The sequence below is a fragment of the Piliocolobus tephrosceles genome, chromosome 4 (assembly GCF_002776525.5).
Source record: "Piliocolobus tephrosceles isolate RC106 chromosome 4, ASM277652v3, whole genome shotgun sequence".
NCBI lineage: Eukaryota > Metazoa > Chordata > Mammalia > Primates > Cercopithecidae > Piliocolobus > Piliocolobus tephrosceles.
The window spans coordinates 167,060,634-167,078,062 of record NC_045437.1 but is presented as its reverse complement, the minus strand read 5'-3'; the positions used below and the strand labels follow the sequence as shown (position 1 = coordinate 167,078,062).

Genomic DNA, 17,429 nt, shown 5'->3' with positions numbered 1-17,429 from the left:
TACATGGTTAATTTGTTGCTTTAAAACAAGGAATGTAGCTTGGTATTGGTAACCTAATTTACAATGTTTGTTCTTCCTAAATTAGCTCCATTTTTCATTTTTTTCTTAGTGGTTTGAAGAAAAGCAGCAGCAATTTGAGAATCTGGATCAGCAACTTAGGAAACTTCATGCCAGTGTTGAAGCCTTGGTCTGTCATAGAAAAGGTTTGTTTCCCTTATTACTTATGTGGTTAGCACCATAAAACTAATGAAAATATTTTATTTAAATTTTATGAAAATAAATATGCTGAAGTCATTGCAGAAGAGAGAAAACAATCGTTTTAAGACAATATTTTCTAGTTCTACTTGATTATTTAAAATTTGTTGTTCTATTTTGATTTAATATCTAGTTTGGAAGTAGAAAAATAACGAGCTTAGAAAAGTATTTGTTAACTGGTACAGATGTGAGCTAAAAAAAGAACAAAGAAAACTATATTTGAATTTTGGATTAAAACTTGGTCACTTGATTAACTTTTTGTTAAGTATAGTTACAGTTAAATGAATGAAGATGTCTTATCAATTAGTAACTTTGATTATAATAAAAAATTTGAGATTTGAAAATTGCTTTTTGAAAATTTTTTGGGAAGTATTTGTTTTGTGCCGCTATTTCCTGTTATGCCCTTTAAAGTATTTTCTTCATTTTTGAACTACAATATTGACGAATCTGGGGGTTTTGCTGAAAATTCCTAGAAAATTTGAGTTGTAATATTTTAATTCACAGTGAAATTATTTTTTTGGTTTATTTTTAAAGAATCCAACAATGTAAATATCAATTGTCCAAGATATTTAGTAAGCAAATAATATGTGACATTACCAGGGATACATTTTATTAAAATAATTATGGAAACGTACTAATAAATTTATTATTGAAAGTAGTTTGTAATAGCTTTTGCCATTTGAATTATATATCTCTTAGGGAATGGGCTCTTTTGGAGAACTTTACATAATGTAGAGCAACAGAGCAATTTCCAGGCAATGTAATTATTAGTCATTGACAGTGTTCAGTCTGTAAACATCTACTTTTCTTTATTTGAAATATCTGAAATGATCACAGTCTAAATCTTTTTAGAAATTCTAATATTTTACTGAGGTTGTTGCACAACAAAGGAAAAAAACAATAAAATTTATATTTGCTCCTGTTAGCTAAATAATATTCTCATTAAAAATTATAAACATGGCTGGGCGCGGTGGCTCAAGCCTCTAATCCCGGCACTTTGGGAGTTCGAGACGGGTGGATCACGAGGTCAGGAGATCCAGACCATCCTGGTTTACACGGTGAAACCCCGTCTCTACTAAAAAATACAAAAAACTAGCCGGGCGAGATGGCGGGCGCCTGTAGTCCCAGCTACTCGGGAGGCTGAGGCAGGAGAATGGCTTAAACCTGGGAGGCGGAGCTTGCAGTGAGCTGAGATCCGGCCACTGCACTCCAGCCTGGGCGACAGAGCGAGACTCCGTCTCAAAAAAAAAAAAAAAATATATATATATATATATATATATATATATATAAACATTATTTTCAATGACAAATGTTTAAAGACCAGAAATGTGGTATAAATCAATTGTGAGTATTGCCAGTTCTTCTCATATTAAAAATATATTTCATTTTTAGGAATGGACAGAGAAACAGTGAACATTGTGGGAGAAGGAACAGGAGGCAGATTTTTTTTTTTTTTTTTTTGAGATGGGGTCTCGCTCTGTCGCCCAGGCTGGAGTACAGTGGCTGGATCTCAGCTCACTGCAAGCTCCGCCTCTGGGGTTCACGCCATTCTCCTGCCTCAGCCTCCCGAGTAGCTGGGACTACAAGCGCCCGCCACCTCGCCCGGCTGGTTTTTTTTTTTTTTTTGTATTTTTAGTAGAGATGGGGTTTCACCGTGTTAGCCAGGATGGTCTCGATCTCCTGACCTCGTGATCCGCCCGTTTCGAACTCCCAAAGTGCCGGGATTAGAGGCTTGAGCCACCACACCTGGCCCAGATTTTTTTATTAAATAATTTAAACATAGTTCATCCCTTTGGAATATAAGCAGTGATTTGTCCGTGTTTTCAGTAGATCTCTGAGCACTTGGCATTTATGCCTGAGGCATTTTAATGACTAATTGTTTCATGTTAATTAATTTAAAATATTATTTGAGCAACTTGTGAATAAGTAAAATTTAGAGAAAAGTGGAAAAAATCAATACAATATTTTAAAATTTTGCTACCGAACACTAAAAGTGCATACTGTTTTTTAAATTTCAGAACTTTCAGCCAACACAGCTGCCTTTGCTAAAAGTGCTGCCATGTTAGGTAATTCTGAGGATCATACTGCTTTATCTAGAGCTTTGTCTCAGCTTGCAGAGGTTGAGGAGAAGATAGACCAGTTACATCAAGAACAAGCTTTTGCTGATTTTTATATGTTTTCAGAACTACTTAGTGACTACATTCGTCTTATTGCTGCAGTGAAAGTAAGCCCTTTCTTGCATTCTTCTCACTTGTGTGCTTTAAAAAGTATTTTGTTTCCTATTAGTTATGTGTTTAAGTGTCTAAATTCCTCCTATACTAGCAAGAATAAAGTGGTTGCAAGGTAATTATACATAACTTAATACTTTCTTCCCTATAACTTGCACAGTACAATAGATAGAATTAATGTTTTTAACAGGTCAAAGGAATGACAGATAAGATAGAAAACATATGTTTACTTACGTATTTGCTTATACAAGTTTGGAACTAACTAATAGCATTTATTTGCTCATTCTAGCACTAACTGAAGCTACTCACTGGACTCTATTGTCCTTAGTAAAGCTGACTGTGTAATAAATAGGATAGAACCAGAAACGATTATTGCAGTGAATATGTTTAATGGGGGCTTTTTCGTGAATTTGGATGTAATCAGACTTTGTATCCTCAAATGTGTAGTCACCATGTGTTTATAGATGAGATGGGACTAGATTAGATCATAAATTGTGTTACTGAATGGTAGTACTTAAATAGTGCAATTTCTGAATAGTTGAGAAAGTGATCCAGTTAGCAAAAATTAGTATTCTACAGATATCTGCAGTATTCAGACAGTTAAACTGAACTGAACGTTACTCAGTGTATCATGTTTCAGAAGATACTTTAAGAATCTTTGAATTTTTGTTACGGATATTAACAACATGGGGTTTGGGGGGTACTGGGTGTTTACCTTTTACCTTGAATTTAAACATCTAGAAAGTTGACCAGGAGCGGTGGCTCAGGTCTGTAATCCCAGCACTTTGGGAGGCCGAGGCAGGTGGATCACGAGGTCGGGAGATCGAGACCATCCTGGCTAACACGGTGAAACCTCGTCTCTATTAAAAATACAAAAAATTAGCCAGGCGTGGTGGCGGGCGCCTGTAGTCCCAGCTACTCGGGAGGCTGAGGCAGGAGAATGCATGAACCCCGGAGGCGGAGCTTACAGTGAGCTGAGATCACGCCACTGCACTCCAGCCTGGGCGACAGAGCTAGACTCTGTCTCAAAAAAAAAAAAAAAAAAATCTAGAAAGTTAATGAGATCTTGTTCCTTTCTTATGCAGAATTTTTTCAGCTAAAGTCTGTGATCAAGTTAGTACTCATCTAGAGCGAGCATATTTTTGTTGATGGTTCTGTTCTCGAGCTACTGGTGACATTTATTACTAGAGCATTCTTAGCACTTCAGAATGGTGCTTTCTTTTATTTGATAAAATTACCAATTTTACTGTTTTAAATGTTGTTCCTTATGCTGTTGGTGATTAATTTTTCAGTATTTAGAAATGTGAATATAGATAGCAATTGTCAGAGTATATATACTTCATTATATACAAGCAGCTTGTGATACACAGAGATCCAGTTTACAGATTTGTGCCACCTACTCTCACTTCTTACCAGAGCGCCCAATAGCATGAGAGCTGTTGTAAAAGTGTGACACTTCCAACAAACCTGTGGGTCAAAAAAGGGGAGTTGGGCAGTGTCTGTAAGAATACACACCTGGGCCGGGCGCTGTGGCTCACACCTGTAATACCAGCACTTTGGGAGGCTGAGGCAGGCAGATCATGAGGTCAGGAGATCAAGACCACCCTGGCCAACGTGGTGAAACCCCGGCTCTACTAAAAATACAAAAATTAGCTGGACATGGTGGCGTATGCCTGTAATCCTAGCTACTCAGGAGGCTGAGGCAGGAGAATCACTTGAACCGGGGGTCAGAGGTTGCAGTGAGCCAGGAGTGCGCCACTGCACTCTAGCCTGGCAACAGAGAGAGACTCCATCTCATAAAAAAAAAAAAAAAAAAAAAAGAATACAGATCTGCTAATAAGAGCTAGCCTGGAGAAAGACCCCCTGGCAGTGATGGCCTGCCTGTATAATGGATATTGATCCCTCAAAAACAGCTTTCCTCATACCCTAAGTCTTTTTGCTGTGTTTTTATATTTCCTGAAATTACAGTTATAGTCATGTTTTCCAAAATACTTTCTATAGAACACTGGCACCAAAAGATGGATTACTAAGTTTTGTATATAGTATCCCTGTTTGCAAGATTCAGTTAGCTAAGTTTTGTATATAGTATCCCTGTTTGCAAGATTCAGAATGCATTTTAAAAGCTCAGAACTGATGAGGAGTGAAAAAGAAAACATTTTAATCCAGAGGCTTCTAAATTCATTTGAACAAGAATTATTTTCCAACAAATGTCTATTTACATATATGGAACACATTTGTGGAAATACTGAATTAATGATTCATTGACTGAAAGAGTTAAAGAGTTGTGGTCAGTTTGCCTTCAGGTAAATTAAGCTCTTTAAGATTGGTTTCTACTGAAACCTAGCCCAGATCAGCTGCACAAAGGAATTGAGATATTATGCAATGAGGTGACAGGTAATTTTTACAGTTTTTGTTTTTGTCATATTCTTTGTTTTGAACTAATTCACTTGTATTTGAAGAAATAATGCACATACATGATAGTTTTAATAGCCCAGCAAGGTAAGTTTCCCTGCAGAACTACGACCTGTAGTCTCTGACCTCAGTCATAAACTGTTAGGTTCTTGTGTGTCTTTACAGAATTAGCTATGCATGTACATGAAGCTAATTCTCTCCCCTCTGTCCATTTATTCCTTCCATCCCCTTCTCTCCCTCCCTTCCTCTCTCAGAAAGGAATATACTGTGTTTAGTGTTCTTTGTCTGCTTTTTACACCCACTCCACTTAATAGAGCAGTCTCCCTATCAACATAGGTAGATGTCTTTTTAATGGTTGTATAGCATTCCATCATAGGACATTTAGATACACCTTGAATTACAGTCTAGTCTTTTAAAAAATCAGGTATTTTGATAAGTCTTTGGACATAAAGATTCTATAAGTAGGATTGCTGACCAAAGGGTATATGCATTTTAAATTTCAATAAGTATTGCCAAATTACTGTTCAAAAAGATTTTGCTTTGTACTCTAACCTACCTAAACCTACATGTTTCTTTTTACTACCACCCAAGAATGAAGGTTGTTTTTTTTTTTATAAGTTGTCATTTACTTAGTGTGAATCAAGACATCTTCACAAATGGTAAGCCATTTTACATTTCTTTTTCTTTCTTTTCTCTTTTTTTGAGATGGAGTCTTGCTTTGTCGCCAGGCTAGAGTGCAGTGGCACGATCTTGGCTCACTACAACCTCCACCTCCTAGGTTCAAGCAGTTCTGCCTCAGCCTCCTGAGTAGCTGGGACTATAGGTGTGTGCCACCACAGCCAGCTAATTTTTGTAGTTTTTGTAGAGACGGGGTTTCACCTTGCCAGGATGGTCTCCATCTCTTGACCTTGTGATCCACTCACCTCAGCCTCCCAAAGCGCTGGGATTATAGGCATGAGCCACCGCACCTGGCCCTACATTTCTTTTTCTATGAATGAACTGTTCATGTCCTTTGCCCAGTTTTTGTTTGCTTATTATCTATTTCGAATAGCTGCTTAATATTAATTAACCTTTGGTTTTATCCATATCGAGTGTACTTTTCTGATGACAATTCTTCAAATTAGGAGTACTTTGGGGATTAATATAGAGCCATTGTTGGGATCAAAGAACATCAGAAATTGGAACACCAAAGAAAAAGCTAAATTTTACACATTTCGAAATACTGCCTAAGCCTGGCATTGTATCAGGAAACTCCTGTTTTCCTCTTTTGTATAGTACGTGGTCTCGGAAATTGAGAACTGTACATTTTGGCTGTATCCTTACAAGCATTGTCATGTATTGGGCTTCTTTGAACCACTAGAGTAGGGTCAGAGATTGAGGGCAATGGTTCTTAATGTTTTTAGCACTAGAACTCTTCATAAATAATTTTTGTAGGGGATCCCAATTTATAAAACATCTTAAAAAAATTTTTAACTAAAAGATGGGTTCCCCAAGGGGTTTAAATGCTTTATTGTTTGTCTATAGATACTCAGCACCTCTTCAGAACTCCATGAAGCTGGGCAGCATACTTTTAGATTAACTGAATTATTAAAATTGTAGCTTCAAATTTCCTGATGGGCCAAAAAAACTGTTAGACATCTGGAGTCTTGTCTAATTGAGAGCAGCTTGCATACAAATGTATGCCATAAATTAGCAGAGGAACGGAGGTCCTAAATGGATGATCCCTGTAAACTTATCCCTCTTATAATGGTTCTACTAGAGTGGATTAGTATCTTGACATGCAAAGAGAAACATTGTTATGATTTAATTGGTTTAGTATAGCATTGTTACAAATTTGGTGCTGGTTCTTTTTTTCTTTTATTTTCTGTTATTTTGTTACAAAGGTAAGAAAGCAAATGAAGAAAAAGTTAATTTGTATATTTAAGATCAATTTTTTTCCTGAAATAAGCTGACTTTAGTAGTCTTACTTTTATCATAGCTCCTACATCTGTACCACAATAAACATGTCCTGTTCTGGAATACTATAAGATAATAAATTGGACAGGGACCAAATTAGTTTAGCTTTAGCATATCAATGGAAAGCCAGTTGATATACATGGAGAACTTAAGCCAATATTGAATTAAAGGGCATGTACATTAACTTTTTCCTTGTATTGGTACATATTTTAAGGAATCAAATTGTTACTGAACAGAGGAATTTATAAATGAAAAAAAGATATGACCCTGTTCCCCTGAAGCAAGACTAGGCCTAAAATCTTACATTACTTTTTGGTTGGTCGTGTGTGTGTTTGTGTGTGTGTGTGTGTGTGTGTGTGAGGTGAGAGAAATTGTCTTAAATCAAGCCTTTCCAACATGCGGCCGAGGACAGCTTTGAATGCGGCCCAACACAAATTTACAAACTGTCATGCATGGCCGAGCGCAGAGGCTCACGCCTATAATCCCAGCACTTTGGGAGGCTGAGGCGGGCGGATCACAAGGTCAAGAGATCAAGACCATCCTGATTAACACGGTGAAACCCCATCTCTACTAAAAATAAAAATAAAAAATAAATTAGCTGGGCATAGTGGTGGGTACCTGTCGTCCCAGCTACTCTGGAGGCTGAGGCAGGAGAATGGCGTGAACTTGCAGTGGGCTGAGGCAGAGTTCCCAGTGAGCTGAGATCGCGCCTCTGCACTCCAGCCTGGGCGACAGAGCGAGACTCCGTCTCAAAAAAGAAAAGTAAAAAAAAAAAAAAACATCTCATGACTTTTTTTTTTTTTAGCTCATCGCTAGTGATAGTATATTTTATGTGTGGCCAAAGATAATTATTATTCCAGTATGATTCAGGAAAGCCAAAGAATTGAACACTGTTGTTTTAAATGGTAGTAACTGTTTCTGAATCTATTCATGTTAGATGTGTTACTTTTGGATTTTAGCCTAACTTAATTTGACTAAAGCAAAGTTAATTTATAATAAGGGATGTTTTAGGGAAAATGTGGTACTTTAAATATAAGAAAAGCAGACAAAGGGGACAGTAAGATTCACTTAATGTAAGAAAAAGTATCCGAGAAGACAAATACAGCAAAGTGGATTTAAATACCCATAGATAAGGTGCTTTGATTGCTAGTTTGCCGTGGATATCTGTTGTCCTAGTTAATTTAAAATGTTCACGATCTTTAAGAATTCTTTTTGAAAAATACTTTGGTTTCTGGTTGACTGGATTTTTAAATGCTATTATCACATTTTAAAAAATTGCCATATGATATAAATGCTGTCTAATTATACATTTTTTCCATAATACTAAGCTATTCTTTACACTTTTAATAGAAAGCTTAACAGTTTAACTACATTTCCGTGTGTATGTTATTTAGAAGTAATCCATAATGGCTGTGCCTACTGATTATTAAGCATCCACTAGGTTAAGACACTATGCAATAATATACTCCTCATGTTATTTCTAATCCATAAATGTAAACATCACTTCCCACCTTTTATATTTGGGAGCATTACAGCTTGGAGAAGTTCAGTGAATTTACCCATGGTCATACAGTGACAAAACTAATATTAGAAACGAATTTGATTTTCTCCAAAGCCTGCTTTTTAAAAATACACTAAGTACCTATTTTTCTCTTCAGCAGATCCCTATAGGAACATGTATTTTTACTACTTCATGGTTCAAAAAGGTTTTATTTGTAATAAATTAAAATAACTTGGGTTTAGTGCTTCCTGGTTCACCCAATTTATTAATGTTTACTTCATGAATGTTTGATTAGTAATTACTAAAATAATTTTAATATTTCTCTAACATCAAGCCAGAAAGGGGATTCTTAGTGGGTTCTCCCATCCTATCCATCATTTTTCTAATGAGACTTCTAATTACTCTAATTTGTCCATATTTCATTTATTTTCTCTATTCACTTGCCCTTGCTCTTGCTCTGCCAGACTCCTTGAGAGAAGTCATGGATTTGGTTGACTTATTATATTAGGATCTTTTTGTCTATTTCTTTAGTTCTGCAGTGTATGTATAAAAATATATATATAGTCCTCTTTTCATCTTTTGCCCTTTTCATCTTGTGTAAGACTGTCTTTTTATTCATTTTGTTATATTTTACTTTTTGATTGCTTTGCCTTTTTAAATTTGCTTTGCCTTTTTAAATTTGCTATGGCAATTTCTTCTACCACGTATCTTATGAGTTTTTCACATTTTGTCTTTTCAATTTCAGACATGTTTCTAATACTTAATGTGCTTCTGATATTATTTAACGGGAAAATTTCCAGTGTAGTTATGACACTAGCATTTTCCTATTAAAGACATCTTTCTTCGAAGCGTAAAACGCTATTATAAATCTTATAAACCACACTAGCCTAAAGGCTAGTGATGAAATGGGTTTTGAATGTAGTTTTTATTCTGAACATGTTTCATTCAGTGACAGGGTTTTTTTTTTTTGTTTTAAGCAAATGAATATGGAGATTATTTTCTTTGATATTGGCATACTTACTTTCAGTATCTTAGTATATTAGAATAGGACTTAAATACTTGGTTTTATTGCTTTCGGTATGATAACACTTCTAGTGTTATGGAAGTATTTTAAATGTTACTCTTACTTAATAGCATTATGTTATTCACTTATAGGGTGTGTTTGACCATCGAATGAAGTGCTGGCAGAAATGGGAAGATGCTCAAATTACTTTGCTCAAAAAACGTGAAGCTGAAGCAAAAATGATGGTTGCTAACAAACCAGATAAAATACAGCAAGCTAAAAATGAAATAAGAGAGGTGATTACTAAATGCTTTATCTCTTTAAGTTTTTCATGAGTCATTCATATATACATAATTTTTCATAATTATTTTCTAAACCATTCAACACGTAGCTATTTTTACATAGTTTTATGAACTGTGTGAGAATTACTTCAACATTTTGATCATTATTAAAATCTCCAGAGCCCTTTGTTACTTATGGAATAGATGAAGCATACAAGGGAAACAGCTAAAATTAACCTTTACATTAATAATTACACATTTATTATTAGATGGTTAATTTTATTTCAGATTATTATTTTCTGTCTAAAAATGGTTTTGGAGCTAGATCTCTCCCACATTTAACTGTCCAGGCAACATTATCCCCCATATATATGTATTATATATGGTATTTTAGTGAATTTGTATAAGTTTATTATAATTTATACACTTTTCTTACCATGCTTCAATAAGGAAATTGAAGAGGTAGGACAACCTTTATATTACTAAAAATAAATGTACCTGCCCTTTGAAGAGTATGTACCAGTGTTTTGGTTACACAGTGGGAAAAATATCATTTCATTGCTTAAATCTTCAGTTATTTTAGTTGTTTCATTGTTCACTAATCACAACATTTTGTTGTTTCTGTACTGAATTTAATATTTATTGATGGTCTTCAGTAGAACATAATTCCACATTTTTTTCCAATCTGATCATTTTACCATTACAAAAATGTTTTTAAAATGTTTATCATGTAATTTTCCTAATTTAAAGTATTTCCGTCAGCATATAAATTTTGATGAACACATATCCTTGGATTTAACAGTATTGATATATTCTGAAATAATTACTGATATAAAAAAGTAATTAAGAAAATTACACTGTAACACTGATAATTTATTTTGTGGTGAATTTTATGCCCAAAATCTTTCCTCTTAGTTATATTTAATTAAGCTTTAGATATTGTAGTTTGTTAAGTACAGTATTGAAATATCTTAGTATTGAGCAAATCTGTGGAATATTAATGGAAATGAAGCTAACATGCATTTCTGTTGGTTGAAAGTTAAATACAATTTCTGTTGATGCTAAATTGTGCTTTGCCAATATTGAGCTTTCTTAGGATTTTCAGGTATTGTGATTAAGTGAGCGGTCTGACAGTACTATACTTTTTTTGAGATAAGCGTAAAATATTTCTTTGTTTGCTTTTATTAGTGGGAGGCGAAAGTGCAACAAGGGGAAAGAGATTTTGAACAGATATCTAAAACGATTCGAAAAGAAGTGGGAAGATTTGAGGCATGTATAATAATTTTGCATTTATCTTAACAACGTGGTCACATTTTGCTGCAATTTTGTGGTAAAGTTGAATTTAGCTTTCTACTAACAGACTTTTAAAAATGTACTTCAACAGAAAGAACGAGTGAAGGATTTTAAAACCGTTATCATCAAGTACTTAGAATCACTAGTTCAAACACAACAACAGGTAAGCCATTTTTGTTTATAACTTAAACTCACAGAATTTGTTTTTGGTATACTTCCTTATTTTAAAAAGATGATTAATGAACTGGGCTTTTAAACTCAAGAATAAGAAATGGAAGACAGAAAGCCAGATGGTAAAGGATAAAAGGGTAAACTCATTGGAAACTATCTCGGGTTTTTTTTTTTTTTTGCCTCTGCTTAACACTAAGGCAGAGATTGACTTTTCCCAATTTTAGGCCATCAAGAAACCTCATGGGCAAGTTTCCCCTTTCCCTGTCTTTCTAGTTTGTTTTCTTTGTTGGTCAGACCTGTTTGAGTACATTCTCATAGTAAGTTCTTCTCTTCCGTAACAAATAGAACTTAAACAGTTTTTCAGAATTAAAAAAAAAAAACTGTACTGTTTTCTTTTTGCTTTATTTTGTTTGTGGTTGGTGGTTGAATGTTTTCTTTTTGCTTTATTTTGTTTGGGGTTGAATGCTGCAAGTGGCATTTGTCTCCTTTACCATGGATTTTAATGGTATATTAAATAAAAAGATAATCGCAGAAAATTTTCCTGTATATTTTAATGTAAATTAGAGTAACAGGTTAAGTAATTCAATATCTTGAATAGAAGGATTTTTTTTCCAGTTTTAAAACGTGGATCTAGAATGTCATTTGTGTAAAATAGGTTGTTTTTGAATTAAGTGGTGTGATATCTTCAAATTGTCTTTAACTTTTATTTAAATAATTCATAAAGTTAAATTTTTAAAAATGTGAAAATAAGTCATATAACCTCGTTTTTAAAGGAATTGTTTTAAACATGACTTCAGTTTATATTTCAGTCTGTTCTTGGACTATTCAAGGAAGACTGACAGCTGATTCTATCCAGTCCTTTTTTTTTTTCTTGTTCAATATTTTCTTTTCTTCCTCATATTCCATTTTTCTTGTCTAGCAATAACATAAACTATCAATATGCTCTGAATTGGGAAATCTTTATCACTTTATGCTGGAAAAGGTCATTGTAGTTGTATTATTTAATATATGGTAACACTGTTCTATGTAAAATTTTGCATAAAAAATTGTACATTAAAAGAACTCTATTATTTTACATCAAAAATAAAAGTAGCCAGGAGTAATTAATGTTTTAAATAATTTATATATGAACTATATTGACAGACTTTAGATAAGGAAATTAAAATGATTCCTTTAAGCACTGGGCATTGGCTGGGCGCGGCTCATGCCTATAATCTCAGCACTTTGGGAGGCTGAGGCGGGTGGATCACCTGAGGTCAGGAGTTTGAGACCAACCTGGCCAACATGGAGAAACCCCATCTTTACTAAAAATACAAAAAAATTAGCTGGGCGTGGTGGCGCGTCTGTAACGCCAGCTACTCAGGAGGCTGAGGCAGGGAATCGCTTGAACCGAGAGGTGGAGGTTGCAGTGAGCCGAGGTCATGCCATTGCACTCCAGTCTGGGCAACAGGAGCGAAACTCCGCCTCAAGAAAACAATAAAAAAAAACCCCAGGCGTTAGTAAGTATTAGTCATTGTTAGTTAGCTATTTGTATAGTTTTCTTTAATGTTGTGTTTGCTTTTTTTCCTTTTTTTTTTTTTTTTTTTTGAGACGGAGTCTCGCTCTGTTGTCCAGGTTGGAGTGCAGTGGTGTGATCTTGGCTCACTGCAACCTCTGCCTCCTGGGTTCAAGCGATTCTCCTACCTCAGCCTCCCGAGTAGCTGGGATTACAGGTGTGCGCCACATTGCCAGGTTAATTTTTGTATTTTTAGTAGAGACGGGGTTTCACCATGTTGGCCAGGCTGGTCTCAAACTCCTGAACTCAGGTAATCCACCCACCTCAGCCTCCCAAAGTGCTGGGATTACAGGTGTGAGCCACCCCACCCGACCTATGTAGATTTTTGTTAATGCTGTACAGGATATATGCATACAAATTACAAAAAGGTAATGAGAATAACTTTTATTTTAATTTTCATTCACAGCTGATAAAATACTGGGAAGCATTCCTACCTGAAGCCAAAGCCATTGCCTAGCAATAAGATTACTGCTGTTAAGAAGACTGTTGATGTTGTTCCAGTTATGTTGAATTCCACAGTGAAATCATTTAAAACCATCTAAATAAACCACTATATATTTTATGAATTACATGTGGTTTTATATATATACACACACACACACACACACACACACCGACATTTGATTACAAGCTGCATGTCCTGACCCTCTTTGAATTAAGCGGACTGTGGCATGACATTCTGCAATACTTTGCTGAATTGAACACTATTGTGTCTTAAATACTTGCACTAAATAGTGCACTGCAAGACCAGAAAATTTTACAATATTTTTTCTTTACAATATGTTCTGTAGTATGTTTACCCTCTTTATGAAGTGAATTATCAATGCTTTGAATAATGTTCACTTATACATTCCTGTACAGAAATTATGATTTTGTGATTACAGTAATAAAATGATATTCCTTGTGATATATTAGTAACAAATTATTTGGGTATTTAAACATATTAGTAACCTTTTCAAAGCATTTTTAATAGGAAGAAACTTTTTCTTCTAGATGTATATAGGTGATGCTGTGATTCCTTAATTATTTTAATTGACAAAGCTGAACTCATTAAATGACTAAATGAAGCTTAAGTTTTCTTATGAAACCATCATAAATCAAAGAACATTTGTCTCTTGATTGTCTTGGGTAAAGAACAGAATAATTGTCTTTGCTTGTTTTTAACTATTTCTATTACAAGTGCCCAATTTAAGAATTAGGAAAAAAATGTATTTATATACTTTTACAAGTCCCATGGATTTTGTTCATCTTCTCGTTATCTTTAGGATATCTAGTACTTTGCATATATTTAATTTATTCTTGTCTTTTGTTTTATTTCTTTTAAACTAAAAGTCTATCATCTGTGCTCACAGTTGACAAGGAATGGTACCATGTTAAAATATACCATGACTTGATGAATAAGCAAGCACAACACAAAGCAAATTTGAAGTGAAGTGAAATTTAGTTTGCCTTGGGCGATGTTTTTACCCATTCTGTATGCTACTTAGACAGCTGGTATCTAATCCTTAATGCTGATGAAAATTTAAGTTATGGCTGGGTGTGGTAGCTCACGCCTGTAATCCCAGCACTTTGGGAGGCTGAGGTGGGTGGATCACCTGAGGTCAGGAGTTCAAGACCAGCCTGGCCAACATGGTGAAACCCCGTCTCTACAAAAAATACAAAAATTCACCAGGCGTGGTGGGGCGTGCTTGTAGTCCCAGCTACTTGGGAGGCTGAGGCAGGAGAATCGCTTGAACCAGGAAGGCAGAGGTTGCAGTGAGCCAAGATCATGGCATTGCACTCCAGGCTGGGCAACAAGAGTGAAACTCCATCTCAAAAAAAAAAAAAAAAAAAAAATTATGACTGGTGTCAGAGCTATTTTTGTTTTTTAAAAAATATTCTTACAAACACCCCTCTTCTTGAGCTTAACCACCACATCTCCCTTCCATAGGAACAAGATACGGTATGTGTAACTAAATCCTCTCTAGTGAGTCACTGGATACAATATATATATCAAAGTATTCTTAGCATGTGTTTGCTTCTACTTTAGTTGGGGTGTTAAGCCTTCTATAGGTGTTATTCATATTTATACTCCCAGACCCCAGAAGAGTGGCTGATACGTTGTAGGTTAATAATAAAGGCTTGATGGGCCAGGCACAGTGGCTCACATGCCTGTAGTCCCAGCTTCTTGGGAGGCTGAGGCAGGAGGATCTCTTGAGCCTAGGAGTTTGAGGCTGTAGTACACTATGATCATGTCTGTCAATACCCACTGCCCTACAGCCAGCCTGGACAACATAGTAAGACCTGGCTCTAAAAAAAATTTAAGACTTGATAAGTTGAACAGGGAAAACAAAAGTTTGCACTTCTAAGAAGAAACTGAAGCAGAAATAGTACAATCGTCTTTTGTTGCTTCTGGGAATACTTTTGAGAAATGAATAATTCATAGTAATATATATCAGATGCTATCTTGTTGCTCCATTAATATTGAGCAAAAGATAGGCTTACCAGGAGTAGTTTCAGTAGAATGATGTCCTAGTGTTTTATCCACAGTTATATTACTTACACAGGTATAATTTACACATGGGATAGTTATTCAAGTTACTAAAATCTTCCATTCAGATGTGGTACATTAGAATATTCAGTACCTCCAAGTAAAATAATAAATATTTTCAGCCTTGATTAAACTCTATATTCCATTCCAGACTTCTATTTCCCTTGTCCACATTTACTAAAAATGAGTGTGCTGAAAATTTCAAGTATTATATGAGCTTCTGATACTTACCAGTATGTAAACTGGATTTAATTATTTCAACACTGTACCCATCAATCTTCATTTCTCCTTTTCAGATATCTAAAATGCTTTCATGCCAAATAAATAAAACAAGAACATTAATAGTGGTAATAACATAATCTTTTCATTGGATAGATCTGAATTTAATTTTTTTGTTTTTTAATGAGATCAAAAGTTAAGGATGAAGGCAGGATAATATTGTGAAACAGGCTGAACTTGGGATCAACATACATTTGTTCAGTCTTACTTAGTAGCTGTATGACTTTGGGCATATCACCAAAATAAAACAAGTACAGAAAACTCTTGATTCCTGAAGTGCCTTTCTACTTTAAAATATTTTGTTTAAAATATCAAACTTCAGTATAAATACTATGTTGGAAAACAATTCTAATCAAAGAACTTCTATTAAGTAAAGACAAAATGTGTGTAAAAATATGACTTCTAACACATAGATTTCCTCGATTGTATTTTCTACTGAACTATTTTCAAGTATTCAGCTTGTTTTATACAGATATATTAATCTCAAAATACCTTTGTTTCATTGTTGCTACTTTTTTTCTTTATTTAGATCTAGTAAAGTTTTCCACGTTCATTGTATTAATGTTGGTGCAAAAGTAATTGAGTCCTTTGTCATTGTATAAATTGTTTTATAAATGGCTTTATGAAATAAGCCTTTTAACATAATCACCTTTCTTTAAAGGAGGAAGTCAGATGAACAGAGAAGGAAAGTTATATTCCTTTACAAATGCTCTTAATTTTAATGTCTAAGGGAATTATAGAGACTTCCATTATTCTGCTTTAAATAAGGGATGTTACTTCAGTTTTCTTGTCATGGCTCCCTGCATGGGCAGTCATGTTAACAAGAGTCGGGGAGATAGCAGATATTCCATAACAGTGACTGCAGATAGGCCAAAGTCATTTTGTTTTAAAGGAAGGGAGGTCGCTGGTAGTTAGGTGGGAAAATAACACCTGTAAAAAGGAAGTCCAAGTCACTGGCTCAGGGACTTTGGAGGCATTTTCGTATCATATTCACTAGTCAAGAAGCATGTAGATTATATGCATGAGTGACATAGTCTGTTTCAAACTATTAGAAAAGAGACAATAGAATCACCCACCCTCCTCCTGACACACACTTCCTTATGTAAAATCAGAATCAAATAATTATCATTCCTAACCCTCACAGTGAAGGATTTGGTTTCATGTAACAATGAAAGTAGATCATGGGTCAGACATGGAAACAGCAATAAAAGGGAATTACAAGATAAATGTGAGTAATCGTTCATTTTCTTGCATTTGTGATCAGGGCCATGGAGAGAGGTCATGGTAATCTGTGGAGAAGGTCCTTAAGAGCATAGAACAATATAAATATAATGTGAGCCATATATATAATTTAAAAATTTTTTACAGCCAAAATTTAAAAAGTGAAAAGAATTTTAATAATCCAGTAGCTCAAAAATGTTATTTTAATATATAATATATTGAAGTTACAAGATATTTTACATTTTTTTTTTTTGATTATCTGATATATATTTTACACTTACATCACATCTCCATTCAGACCGGCTACAATTTGATCAGTTGTCACATGTGGCTGACTGGTGGCTATGATAGTGGACAGCATAGGTTTAGACAATGCATATTCAACTATTCAACTTGTTTTATATTGATAAATCTCAGAACGCCTTTCTTTCATTGTTGGTACTCTTTTTTGTTATCCAGATATAATAAAGTGTTTTCCAAGTTTCATTGTACAAATGAAATGAGTTTACTGTGGAAATGAAAATGGAGAGTAAGTCCAACAGCTAGTTTGTTTATCATCCTGAACCCAGTGAAGAATAAAAGGGACTCCTTGTTGCTCTCAAGGACAGGTATAATTTAGGTGCAAGACTTTGTAACATAATGTTTTGCAAGTAGTGGATGTTCAATATCTACAGTAAATGAATTGTAGTACTGTATTGCTTGAAGGAAGTTTATAACCTGTCTAGAACAACTTTCTCAATTTTA

General features: G+C 34.7%; 1 protein-coding gene across 1 annotated transcript in view; it reads left to right on the top strand.

The window, feature by feature from the left end:
* SNX2 (sorting nexin 2) overlaps positions 1-17,176 on the top strand; it is a 56,689-nt gene extending 39,513 nt beyond the window's left edge. Inside the window, exons 10-15 of the mRNA XM_023197208.2 lie at positions 110-203; positions 2,274-2,479; positions 9,508-9,651; positions 10,825-10,905; positions 11,021-11,092; positions 13,062-17,176. Coding sequence (XP_023052976.1) covers positions 110-203; positions 2,274-2,479; positions 9,508-9,651; positions 10,825-10,905; positions 11,021-11,092; positions 13,062-13,112 — 648 coding nt within the window. The 3' untranslated portion in view covers positions 13,113-17,176. The remainder of the gene's footprint in view (positions 1-109; positions 204-2,273; positions 2,480-9,507; positions 9,652-10,824; positions 10,906-11,020; positions 11,093-13,061) is intronic.
* The last annotated feature ends 253 nt before the right edge of the window (positions 17,177-17,429 follow it).